The 22,824-nt window shown below is 40.3% G+C and overlaps 1 protein-coding gene across 1 annotated transcript; it reads left to right on the top strand.

The window, feature by feature from the left end:
- The first annotated feature begins 759 nt into the window (after positions 1–759).
- LOC104625560 (clusterin-associated protein 1-like) lies at positions 760–19,415 on the top strand. Its single transcript, XM_010293216.1, has 5 exons — positions 760–933; positions 2,080–2,175; positions 16,028–16,111; positions 17,895–18,028; positions 19,223–19,415. Exons 1-5 carry the CDS (start codon positions 856–858, stop codon positions 19,413–19,415), a joined length of 585 nt encoding a protein of 194 aa, XP_010291518.1. The 5' UTR covers positions 760–855.
- The last annotated feature ends 3,409 nt before the right edge of the window (positions 19,416–22,824 follow it).

The following is a 22,824-nucleotide window of genomic DNA, read 5'->3' as shown; positions in this document are numbered from 1 at the left end:
CGTGCCATCAGGAAGACTACCTCTGTGTTTTACCTGAAGTTTGGTGTTGGCTCCTTGTGACTGTTTATAATATAATCTTGTCGGGAATTTCAAGAACAACATTTGTGTCCTTTCTGCGACAGATGTATCATTTCTATTATGCTCTTTTCCCCCCTTTATTATTTTGAAGTATAAAAAGATAATATTATAATATTTAATGGGTTTTTTCCTTACTGGTCTGTCTGTACTTTTCAGAGATGGAAGGCAAGGGAATAAAATCACTAATATCGTAGCAGGGAAAAATTTGAGAGAAACAATAAAATATTCTGAAGGTACTGCTGGAAGAGAAGACTGTTAAATTAGGATAATTGATCTTATTCTTGTAACTCATTAAGGGTGAAATTTACCTCTCTGCAGCATCATCACAAGACCTGGGCAGCACTTACATTCCACTTAAACTTAATTTGAATTTAAGTGGTGCACAGGGTTTTTGCTGATCTTCATGCAGGGAAGAATTAATGGATCGTTTGAGTTTTTTCATTCTGGCAATTATCTGCAAATGTTCTGACATGCAGAAAAGTGCACATGTTTCAGAAAAATTTCTTCTAGAAACATCAGTAATATGATGAGGCAAACTTGTGTTTCCAAACAGGAAGATTTATTTCTGTAAAGCAGAGCATGGTGCCCCCAAAAAGAGCTTTCAAGTGGAGTGTGAAGAGGTAAATGAGGATTTTGTTCTTGGTGACACAATGAATTCATTCTTTCTTTCCAAAGGCTACCAAAGCTCACATAAAGCTCAACACTAAAAAGCTTTACCAGGCAGATGGCTATGCAGTGAAGGAACTGCTAAAGGTCACCTCTGTGCTTTATGGTGCTATGAATACCAAGGGAGTGGAACGTGCAGACGTGAGCGAGGAAGACAGCAGCAAGTTCAAGTTTGATCTTGGCTCAAAAGTAAGGACCACTTGTACTCTTGTTTTGGGCAGGGGTTTTGTGTTAACGTATGAAAAACAAATCCGTTTTCTATCTGAAACTTAAGTAGAGAATGTTCTCGCAAGGGCGTGGGTATGGTTTTAACTCATACTTTCTGTAGTTGAGGTTATATGCTATGATTTGTGATATGATACGATATGATCTCTGTGAATTCTGAACCAGAAGCGCATAATACAAGGCAACAGTGGCACAAAATGGGTTGTGTTTGGTTTGGACTGCTGTTGACATCATAGGAATATTGGAGTAGGCCGGAATAAAGACAATTTTCTATCTGCTAACCTTGTTGCAACAGGAGGAGCTTGCAGAATACTGACTGAAGGTTAGTTTTCAGCCCGTTTGCATTGAAGGAAAGGGAAATCTTCATGTTACCCTAACAGACATCAAAGCTACTTGAGCCCTTAAAATAAATGTCCCTCTAAATATTAAAAAAACCCAACGCTTTGTTAAGTATTAAGTAAGAGGAAGTCCTGTTACTGCTTTTTGTTAGTTTTAGCACCTCTTCTATAGTCTAATACTTTTAGTCTTTGATTCTTTTATAGCTATACTATGTCATGCCTGCTTGTTAGGCAACAATGCTACCATTCTTGAAAAAAATGGCAGAACCACAGGCGATTTTTCCTCTATATATGTCTGGTGTGTCTCTCTGAAGAAAGCACCTGAAGAAATAAAGAAAAAACACTTGTAGATGATCAATATTCATTACCTGTGCAATATGCTGGCCACATACCTGTTGGTAGATATACTTTTTACTTTTGCATATGAAAAAGGTGATGTTTCCCTTTGCCCTGGGCAGCACGTGAACCAACAACTGGCTGGGTCACACAGTTTTGAGGAGGTTTTTGATTGTTGCTGTTGTTGTCCTGAAGTGGCTGGGGTTTCACCCAAAAGCCTGTGTCTAAATGATGCCTCATCTAGACCACTTTAAAGCCAAGAAAGAGGCTCACTCTGATTCCAGTGGACAACTTCTTCAATATTATAGTAGAGTTTTGGCCACTGTGCTGACCTCCTATGCAGTTTTATCACCAAAATGGGAAAAATCTGTCGTGGATTTTCTTTGTGGTATTGGGGATTCTCTTTTGCTATTCAGTGCTGTTGCTGTGTTTCTAGATTACTGACTTGAAGGCAGCTAGACAGCTTGCTTCCGAAATCACCTCCAAAGGAGCAAGTCTCTATGACTTACTTGGCAAAGAAGTTGAACTAAGGGTAAGTACACACTGGAGAGCGTATAAGAACTTGTGTTCACTGGGTGCTGCAAAGGAAAAAGGTGAAAAAAGTATCAGTAGTTCTTCTTAACAGCTGCGTCTAAAATGAATATTCTGTGGGTTTGAAGAAATGGGTCTGAAAGTTTGTACTTTCTTCCCATCATATTCATACTTAGATTGCAGTAAGTCTGAGAGAACAGAGTTTGGCATTTTCTCTTTAGCAGGAAACTGAAATACTCTCTGTAGAACTGTTTGGAAATATTAACTTTATATGTACGTGTTAGTGGTGGGGATAGATATCATCTGAAAGATAAATGATTAATGCCATTAGTTTTCCAAGCGCAAGGCTCATTATTTCTGTTACAGTAATTGAAGGCCTCGCAAACCTGCAGGGTACGTATTCTTCAGCTTAGTTGTAAATTCACAAGCTGTTGCATGAAGTCACAGAAGTGTCCTGAAACACTGTCAATAAGTCTTTTTCAATTATTTTCATAAATGCATTTATCTGCAATGCTGGAGGTTGTTCATTTTCTGAAAATAGACATTTAAAGAAGGGAAACCCTGAATGTTCCAGTACTGGTTTTGGTAATCTTCAGATTTGCAATATCTGAGACGTAGGACGTGCACCCTGTAAGAGCCGTAGACCATCCGCCTTGACGATTGATGCTCCCAGATCCTTGTTTGATGGAGTACGAGTGTTTCAAAGGGTTGGTGATATACAGGGAAGATTATCTGTGGAATGCTGCCTTTCCTGCTAGATATGTAGGTCGGCATGGTATGCAGCAGTGTGAAAGGCATTAATATTTCAAAAGGGAGAGAAGAGTGATAAGCCAGTTTAATTCAACATACACAATTTTCACAAAACCATTAATCGGTCACTTCTCATCTTGCATTCTTTGCTTAATTTCTTGGCTTTGAAATAGTTTTCACACAAATGCTACCTAACGTGTTAATATTTGCTTCAGAGCATTAAACTCTTTTTTCTGTGTACAGCATCCTTAAGAATTCCACTAAAGAGTCAAGTATAGGTCAGTATAAGGCAACATTTTTTTAAAAAGTACTCAGGCATTGGTTTGAAATTGGGCATTGTTTAATCACTTTAAATCAATGCTTTTAGGAGTCCAACTGACCTTAGAACCAGGCCCTAGAAAAGGGACTTGCACAAGTGCATTGTGCTGAAAGCATGAAATGAAAAATCAAGAGATGAGTAAGTGCTTCAGTGCAGCCACTTCTCTTTGGGTCCATTAGGAAATCTTCAGTGGAAGACTATTTAAAGGTGCAATTTCTAAAAGGATGGTATTTCTTATATACAGTAGCGAGTGTACGTTTCTCATGGCGTAATGACTGAGTGCACAAGGTGGGACTAGCTAATCCTATATAGGTACACAGTTTATATTCTGCAAAAAGGTTTGGCAGATTGAACTAGTTGTCTTTAAGAAATCTGGTCTTGGGAAAGATGACCTTTGCTTCTGTCTCATTAGCTCCGAGTTTATATTCTAAAAGCACGAGGTGACACTATGACAGCACAGTGAGAACCTCCAGAGAGCAGCAGAAGAGACTTTCATGCTCTGCTCCTTATGATTTGTGACTGGTTCCAGCCTTCTTCAGTGGTTTGTTAAGAACCAAAGAACCCATTTTTGGCTTGTGTGTTAAATGCCAAGTTTGGTACATAAGCGTGTGACAAGTCTGAGACCTGAGCCTGTAGCAAAGCAAATAGGTTTCAGGTTAAAAGCTACAGGGTCACAGTAACCAGTTGTTCTGTGGAATTTGTCAAGTTTTCCTTTTTTAATTACAAGCACCCACCTCTGCCTTTCACTTGAAGTATGAAATTTGCTCATGAAATGAGAGGCTTAGAGCCGGACGCTGCTGGTTTTCTTCTGTCGCTGTTAGGTTTGATAACGCACACGGAAGTCAGTGGAGCTGCAGTTCTTACTAAGTAGCCAGCATTGAGGGCAGTAAGGAATTGCCCTTCTTCATTGCACACATATTCCCTGGATCCTTCGTAAGAGCTGGTGGGGTGCTCAGAAGATCACAGGGATGGCATCTTCTGCCTGCCCTTCCCACCCAATTCCAGGTGGGCAGAAGTGAAGTGCGGTTAATTCTGGCTTTGTGTGGGGAATTAGAGCTTTGTCTGTAGATATCAAATTAGTTGCCATTAATCTAAGGTTACTTTTATTATTTTTTAATGTGAGGGTTATTGATTTCCATTGCTTATTTTCTTTTGACGTTGCATGGCTAAGTAATGCACACAATAAATTGCACTGGCAGAGGGATTGTGCTATTAGAGGGTGGTAGGAGAGCAGTATGGTTTATTTTTTCATTACATTTTATGTCCTGAAACTTGTTGCATATACAAAAATGCATCGACAGCTGTGATGCTGTTTTAATGAATTTCAAAACGTCGTCGTTTTATGTTCCCTGAAGCTCTTCCCCCCCCGCCCCCTTTTCCAATTCATTCATTTCCAGATATTTAAATGAAGGATGTTCCTACCTAGGCTTAGACAGACTGATGATATATCTTGTTTCTATCCTAAGTGAAGACTGCTTCATTTTCCAGTAACTAAAAGAAATGCTAGCATTTGACACTAATGGGTTGACTAGGTCTGTTCTTATAGTCTGAGTGGCTTTTGGGGAAAGATCACTGGGGGAAAAAGTGAAGTAGAACTCATTATTCCCTTTAGAAATGTTGACTCCAATTTGTGTCACAGCCTTTACTTTCTTTATTGGAGTTCTTTTTGCACACAATTTATATAGAAACTGTGTAGAAAAGCCTTATACATTAGATAAATTTTATTGCTCCAAGTCAGGGAGCACTTTTTTTTTTTAATAAATTACTTTCTGAATGAAAACAAATTTCAGCTAGAGAAGAGTTTATTAAGGGAATGGTTCTATTAGATATGTTGCAGATACATAGTGATGTAAATGTATGTACATATTTATTGTGAAGAGTTTAAGTCTGTATTTGTTTTCTTGGAAATGCAAGATACTGAGCCTTCCTGATGCCTTTGCAAATACATTATTTCCTGACTGAATATATAGTTCTTATGTATATGTAAACTGCTTTCACAGTTAATTTATAATGTAAAAAACCCTTTAATTTAAGGACAGAGGAAGAAACAAAACCTACAGGTATTCATTTGTTGAATTCAGACTATGATGATGTTAGTTAAGATCTTTTTGGGGAAAAAATACCCCAACCAAATTCCTGATTAACAATCCTAAAGCAGCAGAAAGCTTAAACGTGAAGCGAAGCCATTTGATTCCAGCCCTGCAGATAGGTAAAGAGATTTTCTTTCCCGCTGCCAGCGGATCCCAACGTGTGCAGCGGCTTGTGGAGCACCAGGTGTGGAGGGGGAGAAGTACAGGCGATGCATGTGTGTTTTTACGGCTGAGTCACCTGCACTGTCAGGTTGCTGTTAAACGGGAGCTTGGCCCAGTTAACTTTGGGGAGCAATTCAGCACTAAGGGGGAAGGGGATGAAAAGCCTTACTTGATCAGAGGGTCTTTGGAGTTTAATGCTGAATTCCATTGAGGCAGCGTTGTTTCTAGACCAACTGTGGATGAGCACAGCCTAGGTTATTGGTGTCCTGTGGCAGTGCAGTGGTTGAGACAGAATTTTTATTTTAAAACGCATTTAAGCCTTATGTTCACTAGATAGCTTGCAGTTTCCAATCTTACTAGGCCAAGTCTTAGAGCACAGAAATTGCAGATTTGGAATTCGTGTTGTGTAGTGGAGTTGATGAATGAATTTTGGTGCAACACGAGATCCCTAAAGAAAAGCAAATTCTATGCACGGAGACATACATCTTCATCTTCCTTGTTTCCTTTACTGCCAGGGGAACTTTCTCTGCATTGCATTGTTATGGAGCCTTAATTTTCAGAATATTTGCAACTAGCTTTGGAAGAGTAACCAGACACTCTGAATTCTGGTTTTCTTTAATCTGTTTTCTAGCTGCTTTTTTTTTTTTTTTTGGATGGGGAAGGTGGAGGTTGATTTGGATTTGCGGTGGGGATGGGAGGCTTTGTTTGGATTTCTTTCTCTTCATACACTACACTAAATGCTTAGGATGATAAAAGAAGTAGAAGTTGAAAGTACCAGTGCTGGGATGAAGCCTGTGAAGCCCAAAATCAAGAAAAGCAGTAATAAAATTAACGTCAGTACTCAGGCAAAACGCAGCACCGCTTCACTGTGCATTCACTTTGGGTTTCACGTGTGGTGGCTGCCTCTGGACCTGCAGAGCTAACCGCTGTGGTCTTGTAAACGGCCAAAAGATGTTAGAAAATCAGTGGTCCTCTATACCCTATAACATGGGGAAGACAACAAGATGAATCTTTGGGGGGAGGGAGGGGCAATGAGGTGATCCGAATAATTCTTTAGCACAAAATAAAGCAGTCAATGACTTTCAAGGTCAGTTGTGATCAGCTGAGGAAGGACACTCCTGAGTTACCATACATTGAGCATCCGAAATCCAAAAGGAAAAATTGGCGGCTATTTATAACACCTCAGCGAAGCTGACTGACTCGGAGTGCCTGCCACTTGGCGTCTGCCGCAGGTCCTGTGCACACATTAGCAGGAGCCTGTCAAGAAGCTGCCTTGCTTAGGCTTGTTGGATTATTAGACACAGTAAGATAATGAAGCAAAAAAATTCTAGCATTTTTATGCCTCCGTGCTGGTGGCAGGCATAAAGATTTCTGACCTTCTCAAGGTTGTTTTGTTTTTATTTACCTCTTAATTAGCTCTAAGCCATGTAAAACTGAAGAAGGATGAAAATAATCTTTTTTTTTTTTAAAATGTACTTAGCTTGTGCTGAAGATGGGCAGCGCAGTGAGTCTGTTTTCCAATACTCCTCTTGGCACTTCCTCTGTCTGTGACCTTGAATGAACTGTTTATTCCCTCTGTATCCTCTTGTGTAAATAAAGTAACTTCTGTAATTTTGTAGATTAAAGCTTTTAACAGCCAGGTAAAGTGTTTCCCAATCTATGGAGGATAAATTTCTAAGTAAGTACAGGGTATTGCTACCAGTGTTATTGTTATGTATGCACACAGGATAAGCTTGTTCCAAAACTGATGGAAGTCCTTGAGGATCTCTTTACTGACTTCAGTTTGTGAAATGCTTGAATTAAACTCTTAGGAGAGCCAAAGGCATTTAGATCCAGCTGTAGAACTGAGACAGTATTAGCTAAAAATGAAAAGAGTTGCCACTAAGGACATTTAGCTTTATTCGCAGCTTTTTGATTAAAGAACCCTTCCTCCCTGCTTCCCCCTCCTTACACTGTTTTAGCTTGCTGCCTACTCTTTCTATAGAGAGATAGATCTGATTTGAGTGACAGCTGCATTATTCAGTACTCTTTGAAAGTTAACTACAAAAACTTATTTTATTTGTAACATTGGAAACCTTTTCCATCTGCCAAATGTTACTTCTGGGTAGGAGAGGCTGCCTGGGGGACGCTGATAAACTAATTTCTCTAATTTCCTGTGCTTTGGTTACAAAGTCGCCATATGTGTGATTTCTGGTGGAAATTTGTAACTTGAAATTACCAGAATTCTGGAGAATTACCTAGTTTGCCTCAATTTTTTTGAACTGTCCTGCTTCTAACCAAAACCTAACCTGCCAGTTTTGAGGAAAAAGGCTTATTGCAAAGTGGGAAGCCAAAATTAAACCTTGCAGCTGTAAGATGTAGTTGGATCAATACTGTCCTAATTTTGGATTTCTTTAACCATAACTATGGTTGTATGTTACGTGAATATAACATTTCTGGATGTGTTATGTAAGAAATGATTTTGTAGTGAACTTCCCAGGAGTATTTAGCTTGAAGACATAGCATCAGCTATCAGTTGATGGGTGCACATTTCTCCTTGCAGTTTAGGGACCAGTTGTGACAGTGCATTGATAATTTTGTCAGCTAGTTGGAAGACCTGAGTTCTTGTAGCTCAGTCTTAGGCTGTTTTGAAAAACCGTTCTAGTTTGGCAGGGAAGAAAATGCCATTTGAACCATCTTTTGTATGTCACAGCATTTGTCAAAATCTGTATGTGTCTGCAAAGAAGTTCCACTTAATTGGGCTAAATCAGAAACACTGTCTTCTGAATATCTGGTGAGGTTTTAGTTGTTCATTATTCCTAACCTTCCTTCATGAGACAAAGTATAGCCATGTCAGAATTTTAATTACTAAGAGGAAAATGTGCTGGCTTAAACATAAGGACAATGATTTGAGCTACTTTTAGCTATTTAAAATGCCTCTTCCTGCCCAAAGAGAGCCTAGTATCTCTGTTGCTGAAATACAGCAACCACTCCACTTACTGCTGCTTAAGCTTTGCTGAGAATGGAAACCCAAGTTGTATGGCAGTGTTTACTGAAGTCAAAGACTTGATGTGAATTAAAAGTTTAAACAATCTGTTTGGGTGGTATTGCTGGATACAAAATGCCCGCTCTTACCTTTGCTGCAACTTTGCATGATGTCTTCGTGTATCTTTGAGGTCTGAAATATGCCGCTGAAAAATATACTCCTCCTTGTTGCTTTTTTCCCTAAGAAAAACGTAACCCTTCCTGAAGCTTTCTTATATATTATCTATAAAGAAAGGAAATTCTATTTCTAATTTTGTTAGAGAAGAATGTGGATAAGAGGAGAAACTGAGAAGATTTTTGCCTGACTGGGTGTCTTGCCTTTTTGATGACAAATGTTTTTGGGTTTTTTTGTTGTTTTTTTTTTGTTAAGAAACACAAAGCAAGCTCCCACCTGGCCATGCTGCCCAAGGACACTTCTATCTGTTTATATTCAGAAATTCACTCACAAACTTAGCTTTTGGTCTGCTAGAAAAGATATCTTCCTTGACATCTTGCCAGACTCTGGAAGAGACATCACAAGCCACCTCCTGGTTAATGACCCATTTTAAGTGACACCCTGTAGTCCTGTGGACTAATCCAAGCTTTACCAATGCAGCGTGCCATGAACCCTTACCTGAAGTAACTGAAAGGTGAGGTTTTGAAGGATGTAGGAAGATGACAGTAAGCACGTGCTGGGGTTTGGGAGCTGAGGGTAGTTCAGTTGGAATCAGCTCTTGAACCAGAAGACGGGGAGGGGAGTGTGGGGAGGGAACACAGCAGCGCAACTTCGTGCCTGTCCGAAAGGTTTTAAGTTCCCTTTCTCGCCTCAGCAGTCTGTATGCCAGCATTTGTGAGGGGTTTCTTCTGTCATAAAGCATATGTTCAGATTATGTCTTAACTGGCTAGGCAGGCTTTCTGATTCTTGTTGGTCTGCAGAAAAATTATGCTTTCCAGTTGCTTCTCTATCTCAGATCTTCTTGTGGCATGTTTTTTGTACATCGGGGTAGCCAGGGAGTTTCGCATACTGTCTTTGATTGAGGGCTCTGCATTGCTGAGTAGGGAAATGTCACTGTGGATTCCCTTTGTGGACTGCTGAGACGAGCATACAAGAAAGCAGCATAGCCTGGAAGCAGCAAAACTCTCAATTACCTTGAGCTTTAATCTCTTGAGGAGGAAAATAGGCTGTTAGGAAGTATCAGATTCCTTCAGAAGGTCTGGATTATTTTTGATGTCCCTCCTGTACCTTCCTGTTCATATATAATGATGCCTAATGATCATTCGCTATATTGGCCAAATGTGATCCCAGTGTGTGTTAGTAAACTCCCTGAATAATAAACTCTTCAAAAGGAGAGCTTTATTGCCCACATAAACAGCAGTAGTTGCAACCCCCTGTTTGCAGGGAGTAGGGGATGTAATTAATGCTTCCTGGACTAAGACTGAAGGCAACAGTGGCAGTGAGGAGGTAACTTTTGTATGCATCAGGCTGATGAACTCCTGAAAAACAAGGAAGGATTTAACCTGTGGTCAAAAAATGTTTTGTGCAAGACCAGTGTATTAGAAAAAAGCTTTAATTTCTGGTCCTTACCACAAAAAAAAAGGTGTTTAGAAACCTCTGCTAGACCTTGTGCACATAGGTATATACACATATTACACCACATTTATTGTGGGTGACTTGTGTGCTGGTCATGCTTAATTACTTGCCTCGGTTCCTTACTGCAGTTCAGAAGATATTGTGCATCCCTTTATCCATAGATCAAGCGTGCAGGAAGCTGGTTTATCAGTTTTTGATGCATAATGGTGGAAAAGCATTACTAGCTGAAAATGCTTCACTGTGCCTATTTGCAGAATGTTTTTTGCGATAGTGGCTCTTCATTCTAACCAAGTATAAGGCTCCTGGGGGAAAAGTTTCAGTAAGGGAAGTCATGGGGTACATTTGCAGACATGGTAGCATCCTCCTGCCCCTGCTTTTTGTAGCTAGTAACTGCTTTGGCTTTCTGCATGGTGACATTACTGTGCAGCGAGGCAGCGTGTGAATTTAGGATGGCTTCAGTGTTCCACGTTAACACTGCAGCCCCCAGGGAGACAGGAGTATCAACAGCAGCGTAATGAAGTTTCAGACTAGATCTAAGGAAGAAATTTTTCACAATGAGGGTGGTGAAACCCTGGCCCAGGTTGCCCAGAGAGATGGTTGATGTCCCATCCGTGGACACATCCCAGGTCAGGCTGGATGGGGCTCTGAGCAACCTGCTCGCGTTGAAGATGTACCTGCTCACTGCAGGGGGGTTGGACTAGATGGCCTTGAAAGGTCCCTTCCCACCCAAAGATTCTATGAAGTTGAACAGATTATCTGTTGCACACTAACGTATTTGCTCAGCAAGACAATGCGAAGTAGCAAGTGCACTCAAAATCTGCACCTTAGTTGGCTTTGCAGGAACCTCCACATATAGACAAGTGCTAGCATCACTGCTACTACCTTGAGAGTTGACTGACTTTCAGAGAAGCTCTTCAGGTTTCAGTAGAAGGCCAAGCAGTAGTACAGCTATTTCCCATTCTAGGTCCGGCATTTAAGCAAAATGAGCCAAGCTACAACTGAGTCCATGAAAGTCCTTTTAGGTTTCAGAATAGGCTCACAACATTATCCTTCCTGTAAGGATCCTGCATCAGATTGTAATACCTTGCACACAATGGGAAGACGCAGTGTACCTAGAAAGTGCTGTTTGCTGTTACCAGTTTCTACTGAAGTCAGAAGATGCTGGGAGCTGCATCCTGACTCTCTGCCAGTACTTGGTCTGTGGAGCCCATACGAGTTCCCTCTCTAGGGTTTACTGCTAATTCTTGATGCTTTTGGAGAGTTTTGTCTTATCTTCTCAGCAATTTTAATTGTCAGTATAGAATATTTCTTGTCTTATATTTGACATGCAAGTGGGCTGAAATCCAAACTTTCAGGAGCTTCTATTTGTTTTTTTGTTTTTTTTTTTTTTTTTGCTGGTGGTTGTTGTTTGAGAGTTGCTTTTTTTTATTATTTATTCAGGAAGATGACAAAGCCATACTCTGCTTTTTTCATCTGCAATACAGGTGTAATACAGGTATCTAGTCTCACTTCAGTTGTCTGAGTGTGTCCAAGACATTTGAAGAGGGCTGGCAAATATAATACAGACTTAGGGCATACCTGGAAGATGACAGGGGACACATTTGTTCAGGCAGTGGAGTTGCCTGCATGTTGCTATGATTTTCAGAGGTTGTGTATGTACCCTAAAGGTACTATGGTTTCAATAAAAGATAGGTATTCCCTAATGAGACTGGAGGGGCAGAGAGATCCATGTGTTTCCACATCCAGGAAACATAAGGCTGCAGACCTTTGTGGAACGGCTCTTTAGTGACAGGAAAGGCAAGTCCTGTGCTGCTTTTCTGCATTTTATAGTTCAACCAACCTTTTTATGTTTAGCTGGATGTTTGTCAGTGAAGCTGCGGGAGGGTTTGATAAGGTTACTATCTCTGCATTTGTATCCTACAGGATGCTTTTTTGCTGAGCGAGGTGCAACTCCTGATTAGGTGAACCAGTTGCTTCATTATCTTTTGGCAGAAAGAAGCTGTACTGTGACGCTAAACTGAGTGTTGCAAGAGTAACGGTAGCTTGTGGTCCTGTGTCAGGCAGCCTTCTCCACTAAAAGGTGGTTGCTGCAGCAAATGGCCAGAACCGCAGCTCGTTGCCTCCTCCAGAAGGCTGGCTGCTGATCGGATTCCTGTGGACAGAACCTCAGGCTTCTGCTCCAACGCTCCGTGGCCTTCTCCCTCGCTGGTGTTTGACCCAAGGGACCATCGCTCAGCGGGCATGCAGACGTGAGATGAGTAAATCCTTTAGACAGATGGAGTTTTGAAGGCTTTAAGACCAGTGTTATTTCCTGAAATGACTGCAGTACCGTTTTGCTCTAAGGAAATTTATCTTCACTTTTGATGCCAAAACTGGTGCAGTTTGGGCAGAACTGACTTCGCTGTTAACTTTCCATGTCCTGTGGGGAACGTCCTGTCAGGTTGTACTCTGTTCTGATTGACTGGGCAGCCAGCTAGTCTTTGATTAAAAATGTTTCTTACTTTGTAATGAAATTCTCATTTCCAAAGAAAACGAAATTTTCAGTCTAAACCAGCCAACTAATTTGTCAGTACTTCCAACTGGCTTTGTCCGAAGTGAAATTCAAACCTTGAAGAATTAAAGTCCTTCCATGCAGCACCAAATATTAGTCCAACCAGAGAGGATAAATAATGCCAGCAAATGGTGTCTCTTGTGTGCCTTTGTGTGTTGTTTTTTTTTTTTAATAATTGTCAGCTTTAGTTCATCAAAAATAATTTTACACTTGGCTTCCCTGATTTTTAATTAGGATTTGTCACGTAAAGCTATAGCCAGGGAGCTCTTGGACACTTTGAACAGGAAGCAGGTAAACAATCAGCTTGTTCATGAATACCTCTCTGCTTTGCGTATGTTTGTTTTCTCAAGTTGTAATTATCCGGCGTAGTCCTAGGTGGTTCTGCTACTTGCCTCCTCCTGCCTTGATAATTTTTTCTACATTTTTCATCTCTCCCGAGAACTCTATTTTTAATGGTTAATTTAAAGGAAACGTCTTGTGTATTATAATGTGTATTCTGATTAGTACACCTAATTGCAAAGAGTACATTACTTTAAAAGAAAACGAACAAGGCCATATTTTTCAGCTCAGTTTCATTTGCACACTTTTTTTGAGCACGAGGAATTGTGAGTACAGCCAGTGGCAATGTAATACCTGGTATTTGGACAAATTTAGAAAATTGGTTTTGCCTTCAAGTGTACAGCCAATTTGTATCCACAGATTGTACCATGAACAGAAGAGCCTTTGTGTAAAGATGGGTTTTAAAAATCTCAGTTGTTGTGTTACTGCATGTTTTATATTGGGGAAGAAGTACTAGTGAGGGTGAGTTGGGCTGGAGGAAAAATGTGCTCATGTGGGGAGTCAGAGATAGTCAAAGCGGTTTTGTTAAATTAAGTTTCTTTACTTTGCTAATGGCTTAATAATGTTTAAATTGACCAAATTTGGTACTTTATAGTAAATGTTTTTCCTAATGTCTTCATATTCTTTGAGGGGTATTTATTTTTCTAATGTGATCTGCTTTCCTTTTAATCCTCTTCTATGTGGCCAGTTGCAGGGTCTGTCCTGAAAAAGAGGTAGTAAAAATAAGTTTTGTCTTTGAGAGCTTTCATAGGATAACAGGAAACGGCTCAGTGATGGATACCTAGGGAAGCTGTTACAAACATCCATTAAAAATTTATCAACAGCTTTGATACCTTCAACATATATTTATTTTTCAAATATATTTCCATTATACATTAATATAATGGTCCACTGCAATGGAAGCTGTAGTGGTCCACTTGGATTCTCCCCTTGGTCTGTTGAGGTGCGAGGAGGTTAGTTGCCCTGACGTTCTCCTTTTCCAGTTTAGCCCCGGTTCAGCGGTCTGAAATTACAGATTTCTGCTCTTACACTACCCTTCATTGGCCTGACACATTTTTTCCATGCGGGTGTGACTGTAGAACTGAACTTGGTTCTAGAAAATGATGTGGATTTCTGCACGAAGACTGTGGTCTGTACATGAAACTTCCATGGGTAGTAGAGGGAAGGTAGAAGAAGAAAAGACATTAAACTTGTGTAAATTATTCCAACTTAAAAGGGTAGATCCTCAGAAGTATATCTAAAACCCATCAGTTACCCTGACCCAACACACGCTGCAGTGACTTGGGCACGTTCTGTGGGTGCTTTACCAGGCTACTGAAAGGAAATTGGTAAAGGAGTTGTTTATAATTAAAATCTAAGGTCCTTGCTGGTTCTTTTATCTCTCTTGAAAGTGGGAAGGAAAATAATTTCCTTCCCCCTGCTGAGTGATAAACTATTTTGTTTGAAATACGTTTGCTCCATAGCAGAGATCTCGCTGTTGCCCTCAGAAGAACTGAGTGTGGTTGGCAGGGCAGTGTCCGCACCAGGCTGATCCTGGCTGCCATTTCAGTTCAGGCAAAGTCCTCACAAATAAACAGGTATTTTGTTGAGCTTCTTAAATGCATAATGTTCTCAGAATAGCTACTGAGCTACACTATTCTTGTCCAGTCTTGCTCCAAAAGTGTCTACCTGTGGAGTTATTCAGGAATATGTATTGTGCAGAATCTTTGTGCCTTATTGTAATCCAAATTAACTTTCTGCTGCTTGGAGCTTGTATTTCTGTGTGGACAGCGGAGTGTTCACAAGCCCTTCAGGGAGCATAAGCTGTCACTGCCACTAACAGATGTAGCTCCTGTCACTGTACCCAACATAATATTTCTTCTATTTCTTTTCTTGTGCCAGGAAAAAAAAAAAAACCAAACATTTGTGCAGCATGTGGCAGGCCCATTCAGGGAACTGATCCAGCAGAGGAATCAGCTCAGCACAAAAAACTGATTTTTGAGGGGTTTTTTTGGATTAGCTGCCTGATTGACTTCACCATGCAACTCCCTGAACTTGAGTTGGTGGGGAGGGAGCTAGGCTGCCTCAGCTAGTACTTGCCTATGCAACCTGGAGTGTCTGGCGTGGTAACTTAACAAAGTAATTGTATCTGCTTCCAGAATTTGTCTTGTAGCAGGCTGGGTACAGCCTGTTGCAATGTGTATGAAGCATTTTTAGATTCTTAGTCAGACGTTCTCTAGAGAGATGCTATTTCTATCTTTATCCACCTGTTACCAAATGGTTTGCCAACATAAGATGATTTTAAGGACGCTTAGCTACAAAAATGTCCCCCCTCTCCTCCCGGTAGGAAACAAGTAATCCAATGTTTTCATATAATGACCAGGTCAGTGTTGTAAGACATCATACAGACAAGTGCACTCTGAATACCCTGAAGCCCATCTGTTCCCAAACAGCTGAGGTGGGAAGAGTTGTGTTGATTTTTTTTTTTCTCTCATCTTTTGGGATCTAAACAGGGATCACTGTTTTGATGAGGATTCTGAACCATTTGGTTATCAATTGGAGAATCCCATACACCTGCATCATCTGATTCTCATATGGACGTGGGAGGCACCTGCTGACTGTCCCAGCTGCCTGGCTGGATTAGATGGATTCATAGTGCTTGCTGCTCCACAATTTTTGCGACACTGCTCATCTACCTGCACTATTGCTTTCATAGGTCTTGTTGTAAAGATGATGTTTTCTGTGCTATGTTGCATATGTTGCTCAACATGTAATAACCAGTACAGTTTCCAAAAGTCTGCATTCAAGAATACTTGCAGTTCAGACAGTAGCACTTATCTTGTTTTGAAGAGATACCTTAATTGCTCAGTGTTAATCCCAGCCTCACTTAACTGACTTTTTCATCATCTCCTCTTCTTTAAGTTATCTGAGCCTTGGTGAATAAATAATAAATCCTACTCCATTTATTATGCAGATGATCATATAGTTGTTGCTTGATCACCTTCAGTTCTGTATATATTAGTTCCTTTGTGTAGCATTCAGATATATTGATGTATCTTTATTTCATAGGAAGCAAGAACAGAATCTATTGCCAGACCTTTGGAGATAAATGAGGCTGAGAAGGTGATGAAAATTGCCATTGACTGTGTTCTGGTAAGCAAAATGATATTTATTTAATTGCAAAATTATCACTCCTGCAAGAAAAACGTAGCTCTTTTTATCAACAGCCTAGTGTTGATAAAAGCACACCTCACCTTCATCTGGCTGGACCGAGCAGTGCTACACCTGGTTAGTTAGTAGCTAATGTTGAACTTCAGTTAACGGCTAACGCAGACTTTGGTCTTTACGTGATATCAGATGTGTGAACAGAAGTTCATCAAGGCAGAAATCAGCTTGTGAGGACTCCTTGTGTCATGGAGTGCAGTCACTGATGATTCTTATGGTTTGTTTGGGAAATCTGTTGTGTTCAAAGTGAACAAGCCTGTTAACTGACTGATAGCTTCCCTGGAGTGAAGGAGGTATCTGCACAGTGGTGATTGTGAGCTGTCAGTCAGAAATCACAGCCTGCAGCGGAAAGGGTAAATGATGTTAGCAGCCCTACCTAGGAAAACATGTTAAGACCTGCTCTGCTTTCAGACTGTTGCACTCTATAACTGTTGCTTCAATATGCAGAAACATTCCTCCAGTTGATGCCTCAAAGAACTGCACTTGGCCTTCCTCGGCCTGTCTCTTGGGAGAAAACAACAGAAAAACCCTCCGCAGTTTAGTCATGTTACCTGCCCCTGTTAGGAGCTCAGTAGTCATGCCAGCAGCTCTACAGGGGGGATAAAAACTGCCTAAATCAGTACAGAAGTGTACATCACACCTACACTGTCTAAGCCATGGAAGCTTGCAGAGTAAGGGCTGCAAGGGCTCTACTGGGTAACTCAAAATGTGCCGGTAGCTCTCGAGTTTTGAAGTTGGGCTCTGGAAGCAGGATGGCTGAGCTGGCCAAGGAGTGAGAAGAATTGACACCGTGCTAATTAGTGCCATGCCAGTGCATCGTTATGGTTCTCGTTTCAGAGGACCTTTTGTCTGTCCCAGTCTTGGCAACACTGTCCTTGCTCCAATGCTTGGGTTCCTGTATTTCTGAACCATTAGTTGCACTCACAGCCACTGTGCAAGTATGATAGTTAATTAAATCCTAGTGATTACTGTAAGTTATTTAACTGCAAGCTGTATCCAGTCCAATTGTATAATTACAAGGAGTGGAGTTCCAGATTTAAACAGCCAATGCATAATCCATAGACACTCCAGGCGATCTTTCCTTATGTTTCTGCTCCCACTTGCAGTCTATATGAGGTCTAAATGTTGCTAATATGCATTGCTATTCTAGGCAGTAGCGCTGATAAACTAACAGCAGCATGGTGGAGCAATTGGCTTCTTGGGAAATATCAATAACATGTACCTCCACTGTTTTATTTCCGGACTAGTTAATGAAATGACCTATTATAGCTGAGCAGCACCTAACAGTTACTGCTGGAATTTCAGCAAGTGTGAAGTCCTCTCTCTCTCTTACTCAAAAGATGCTCATGGTTCCCTGATCATGAACGCACTGAATGTACAGCTCGTTTTTAATAAACTGGAATATTCCCATTTCCTCCTCCTGATTCCTGTAGCACGTGTTGCAATGTTCAGGATGCTTCACAGATTTTTAAAAGACGGATAAAGCAAGACTTAGAAAAGGATGAAGATATTCGGATAGAGTAAGTTCTTTATAAGAGTGACCTTTATCTTGAAGATAATTTTCATTGCCTGGCCAGTTTCTGTTCTAGGTCATTGTTATAAAGTTATTTGATAATCTGAGATGTGAGATTATACAGAAGAATGGTCAGCATCTGAAAGATAATTCCAATTATTCCAGTGCAAGCCATGGTTCACCATCTTTTTCATCTAGGAACAAGTCCAAAAGACTAAAGACATGTTGAATAATGTGGCTTTGGATGAAGCCAATTTGGAAGCCAAGATTGAAAAACGAAAACTGGAACTGGAAAGAAGCCAGAAGAGGCTACAGACTCTACAAAGTGTTCGGTAAAAATTATGAACTCATTATCTACTGCATAAATGATGGAACAGTGCATTGTTAATGCTTAGAGTGGTGAGGAGTGAAGTCTGTAATGAGACTGAGATGATTGCCTGTGGAAGAGAGAGATTCTCTTCTCTAGAAATGCCTGGTCTGGACTGTAATTGTTCATTTTTCTGTTACCATGTATTTGAAATCAGAATTTCAGGGCTGTTAAAAATGGACAGAATATTATTTGTTGGAGTTGCTTAATTGCTGTTTGAGCTGTACAAAATGGCCAGGTAACATGTCTGGTCTTTTCGTTTGTCATTAAACGTAGATTGTGTCAGATGGTTCTCCTGAGAATGGCAACTGGTACAAACATTCTTGCTGTTCCCAGAAGCTTCTAGCATTCTTAGCCACCAAGAAAAAAAGTTCATTATGCATCCCTTGTTAGGATCTGTTCCTCTAGGCGGTGAATCGGCCTGCTGTCAAATCAAGATGTTCAGGTTCACAGTTTGGGTTGACTTCTTGCCCTTAATTAAACTGCATGTTTATACACTCTACAAGATCATGCTCTATATTTTACTTCATATATATATATTTTTATATATATGTGTGTGTATATATATATAAAAGGCAATATTAGAAAAATGAGTGGTGGAAGGAATGACATTGATTCATATACACGTTTTGATCAGTAACACTCTGGAAGAAGTGTATTGGGTAGCTGTGAAGCATCAAACAGCAGTAGTGTTCTCTGGGGAGCAACAGTTGGCTCTGTAGGATAAGGACATCATCACTTACTAGTGTCAAGTCTAGTTACGTTTGCAATGACACAGCACAGTTTTGTAGCACATAAGCCTCCAGCAAAGTAGGTGATGAACCAGCCATGCTACAAGCTAGTTTTTTGTAGTTGTGGTAAGGCAGGATAATTAACTTAGATTTGCCTGCTACGGGACCAAAAGGCTGCCTTTCTGCCTGTTTGGAAGGGAATGGTAGTGGGTACACAACAACCTTTCCTTTGCTATATGTAATTTTTGCAGGGTAGTTTAATTTTGTCTTATACTTTTAGTCTCTGAAGTAGTGTGGAACATTAAAAGGTCCTTTTAGATTAGTTTAGCAGACATGGAAAGGAAGCTGCAAACCCAAAAATGTTCATTTCAGAATTCTGCATATACAGGTCAATGTTTTGCTGAGTAGTTTGTGCTTGTTCTTTCCAGTCCTGCTTTTATGGATGAGTATGAGAAGATTGAGGAGCAACTGCAGAAACAATATAGTAGTTACCTAGAAAAATTCCGTAATCTGACCTACATGGAGCAGCTCCTGGACGATCATCGTAGGACAGAGCAAGAAATGTTTGAGGTAAGGCAGCTTAGAAATGCTCGGAAAGACTGTATATCATGCTGGTTTTGACCTTATAACAGAAAATGTTTTAATACCCCTTTGCCAAAGCAGCACATTACTAGTTGTAGAGCCAGCTCTGAGTGACTGGCAGTTTACTGACAATCCAGTACGTGTGACTGCTTTTGGACAAGCATGATAATACAGCTTTATTTTTTGAGTTAGTGATGTTAAACCAGTGAAATGATGCCTCTTTCCAGTCTCTGACTGCCCTGACTTGTTTTCAGTTGATGGTTTTTGTTCATGAAGATGTTTTCAGCATTTCTGATCTTCCTTTTGCTACATACAGGGTATGTGCTAAGAGTTATTAGGTGCTTATTTTTATCCCCTGCCAACAACTGATGTATAAGGGTTTCTCAGCACCAGGCTCTTCAGTGTCCTCATAGTAGTCCTCTTCAATGAGAAGAGCAAGGAGTATTGGTGGAAAGATCAGATATACTGGAATCCTCTCTCCCATAGACTTCAGTTTCGTTTGGCAGAATTTCTGTTTTCTGTTGACTTGCTGAGTTGTATCAGTTCAGTGCGATTCTCTATTTTGTATCCTGCTGGATAATCTGCATCTGTATCTCGTCTTGCTCTATATGTTCCTTTGGGTGTTTGTTGGACTGCAGCACTTTCAGACAATCTTTCATTCAGCTTCCTGTAGCTTCATGATTTACTACTTTGGCTTTTCATCCTTCTCACAGTCATTACCCACTGTATCTTCTGTTCTTCATTGAAAACACGTTTCAGTGAATGATCTCCCCTTGGACCTTAATACTGATGGGTGTGCTATACTTTGAGTTAACCAGTGCTTCCTCTTTCTAGATCGTCCTGTTTTTTCGTGTGCAGGTCATGTTTTATTTTGTCAACACAACTTACTCCTGTTCCTGGCAGAAATACGTGAGAGCTGTGCCTAATGTTCCTTCTATCTGGCTGTGACTGCATGTTTTGCTTTTGCCGTGTCTGTATGTGTCTACTGATGTGAAAACAAAGTAGTTTGATCCCAATTTTTTTAGTCTTCTCCTTTAAAGTATTCATACCTGTGTCTAGTTACAGTAAAACTGTGACCTGTGCTTAGGCTGCAAATAAGGCTCAGCAACTTTGTAGTTCCCCGTCTCCTAGAATCTGTCTCTCGCAGCTGTGAGAGCTTTTCAGAAAGCCTTGTCATTCTGTAGAACTGATTGTGCCAAGAAGCCTCCCCTTTGATGATCGCCTGCGCTCTGTTCCTGCATGTCTAAGCCACATGGGACAACGTACAAGTGGCTTCATAACCAGGCTTCACGCTGTTCTGCAGTCTGGAGAAAATATGGTGATTTTCATTGTCTTTTGGACTTAGGAAAAGGCATGCTGTATTCTGTTGAGAAGGCTCAAATATTTTGCTGCATTATTTGCTCGAGGGATAAACTAACCTGTCTTTTAAAAGATAACATGGGCATTTGACATCGTTAATCATTGTGAACCAATTTACCATTAACCTCAGTTTTTATAAGCACCATCTCTGTAGACGTTATTTCACATATTTCTAATCTGTAGTCAGCTCGGTGTTTTCATGTGTCTTGTTTTATAATGTTCTAGTTCTTGCCCATATCTTTGGCCAAAAAAAAAGTCCTCAATTAAATCGTAATCTTGAAATGAAGCCTAAAATATGATTTTTCCCTTCTGTTCAAATGCCATTGAGACTTAATACCAAAAGTAGAAATGTTTTGAACTGAGCTACCTGAAACTGTTTATAAATTCATGCATGGAAGTTAGTAATGAGCTGACGTACAGCTCTTCAGGGGATTTTTGTTAAAAGATAACAAGACGAAGAAAAAGCCTTTGTCGTTCAGAGCTGTGCCTGTGCTTAGAATATGGAGCGTACTTTTTATTTGCCTTTTTCTCTTTCTTTCTGTGAGACACCTGGAAATCTACCCATATGGTTTGGCTTTTCATTGACTAGCATAAGCAGGTAACAATGCTTCAGCATTGTGCAGAATTAAAGAATATAAAAGCTTGTGACAAAAAGATGTGGGTTGTTTTTTTCCCCTGCACACTTCTATGACTTGTAATATCCAGTTTGTGTTAGCAGGCATCAGAACTGGAAACATCTTTAAGATGTGTTTTATGCTAAAACCAAAGTACCATCAGGTCTTCTGCATTTGGAATATGTTCTTGGCATGTCTGGTGATCTGTACTTGGGTGTCTCTAACTATGATGCCAAGTGATCAAGTTCCTTGTGCTGAACCCTATGTCTGTTAAATACGTTGTGTTAGCTTAAGCCGGCATGAAGTTTACCTGTCAAGTCTAGTTTATATCTTGAGCTTAACCCTGAAAGTACCCTGGGATCATTTAATGTCACTTCCTGTATATTAGGCTCTTAGACCTTTTCCCTGGGGAGCGTTTGGGAAGACCAAAACTAACAAAAATGAAAAGGAGGGGAAAAAGGTACATTTGACAGTTGTTCTTCAGAAATGGAGAGAGGAGCAAGGGGACCAAGAACAGAAAATTGGAGTATCTAGAAATACTTAGTATATGCAAAGGATGAGACTCTAACCATCTCTTTGTGGGCAGCAATCCGCTGACTCGAGTAGCCATGAATGCTTTGTTGTAGAAGCTGTTGCTTTGGTAGAAGAGGAGGCTATGCGTACATCTCTCTTACAGCCAGATTTTCAGGAGTCCTGGCGTCCAAACTATTTATTTGAAGTCATTATGAGATGTCAGTGCCCAAAATCAGGCTCCAGTGCTTGGTAACTGAAAGAGCATGAAAAATTTGGGTCTTAACTAAACCAAGACACACGCTGGTACAGTCCTCTTTCCAAACCAGTGGAGAGATTTTTGTTATTTTTTATTTTAAAAAGACTGTGGACTGCTTAATCCGTTTCAGATTAGTCTCTTGCCAACCTGCAACACCAGGGCATTTCTCTCACTACTTCTGTCAGCCTTGGTCTGCTTTTCAGGTGGTGCTTCATGACGTTTGGCTACTTGTTGGTGAAGCAAAACTGTGGGTCGTTTATTACATGCTTGGAAAAAAAGCAGTTTGCTCCAAAATGATGCTGCATGTTGTCCTAAGGTTTATAATCTCGTGTCATTTTCAGAATCAACAGAGGAAAAAGTAACAAGGATAATTACATTTAATCCATTTTAATACACGCTCTCTCCAACTGTCAAAAAACACTGAAAATTATGTTGATTTTTTTTTCCCAACCCTGATTTGTCTTGTTCCACCAAACAAATCTTAATTATCTTCTGTAGTAGAAGTGAGAGTCAATTCTTTTATCATTGCTGTGTATTTTGTTAAAGCTTGCCAGGAAAAAGCGACAGCAATGTCATTAGATTAATCCAGCACTCCGTGTGCTGTTCAGTACTGAGGACTGATTCCTGGACCCCTTTCCTTGACTAGGTTTTTAGGGGGAATTTTTGTTCTGATTGAAAGACCGTTGCTGAATAACGAGACTAATCT

Source organism: Phaethon lepturus, unplaced genomic scaffold (genome assembly GCF_000687285.1).
Source record: "Phaethon lepturus isolate BGI_N335 unplaced genomic scaffold, ASM68728v1 scaffold34338, whole genome shotgun sequence".
NCBI lineage: Eukaryota > Metazoa > Chordata > Aves > Phaethontiformes > Phaethontidae > Phaethon > Phaethon lepturus.
This window is presented reverse-complemented; position numbering and strand designations above follow the sequence as displayed.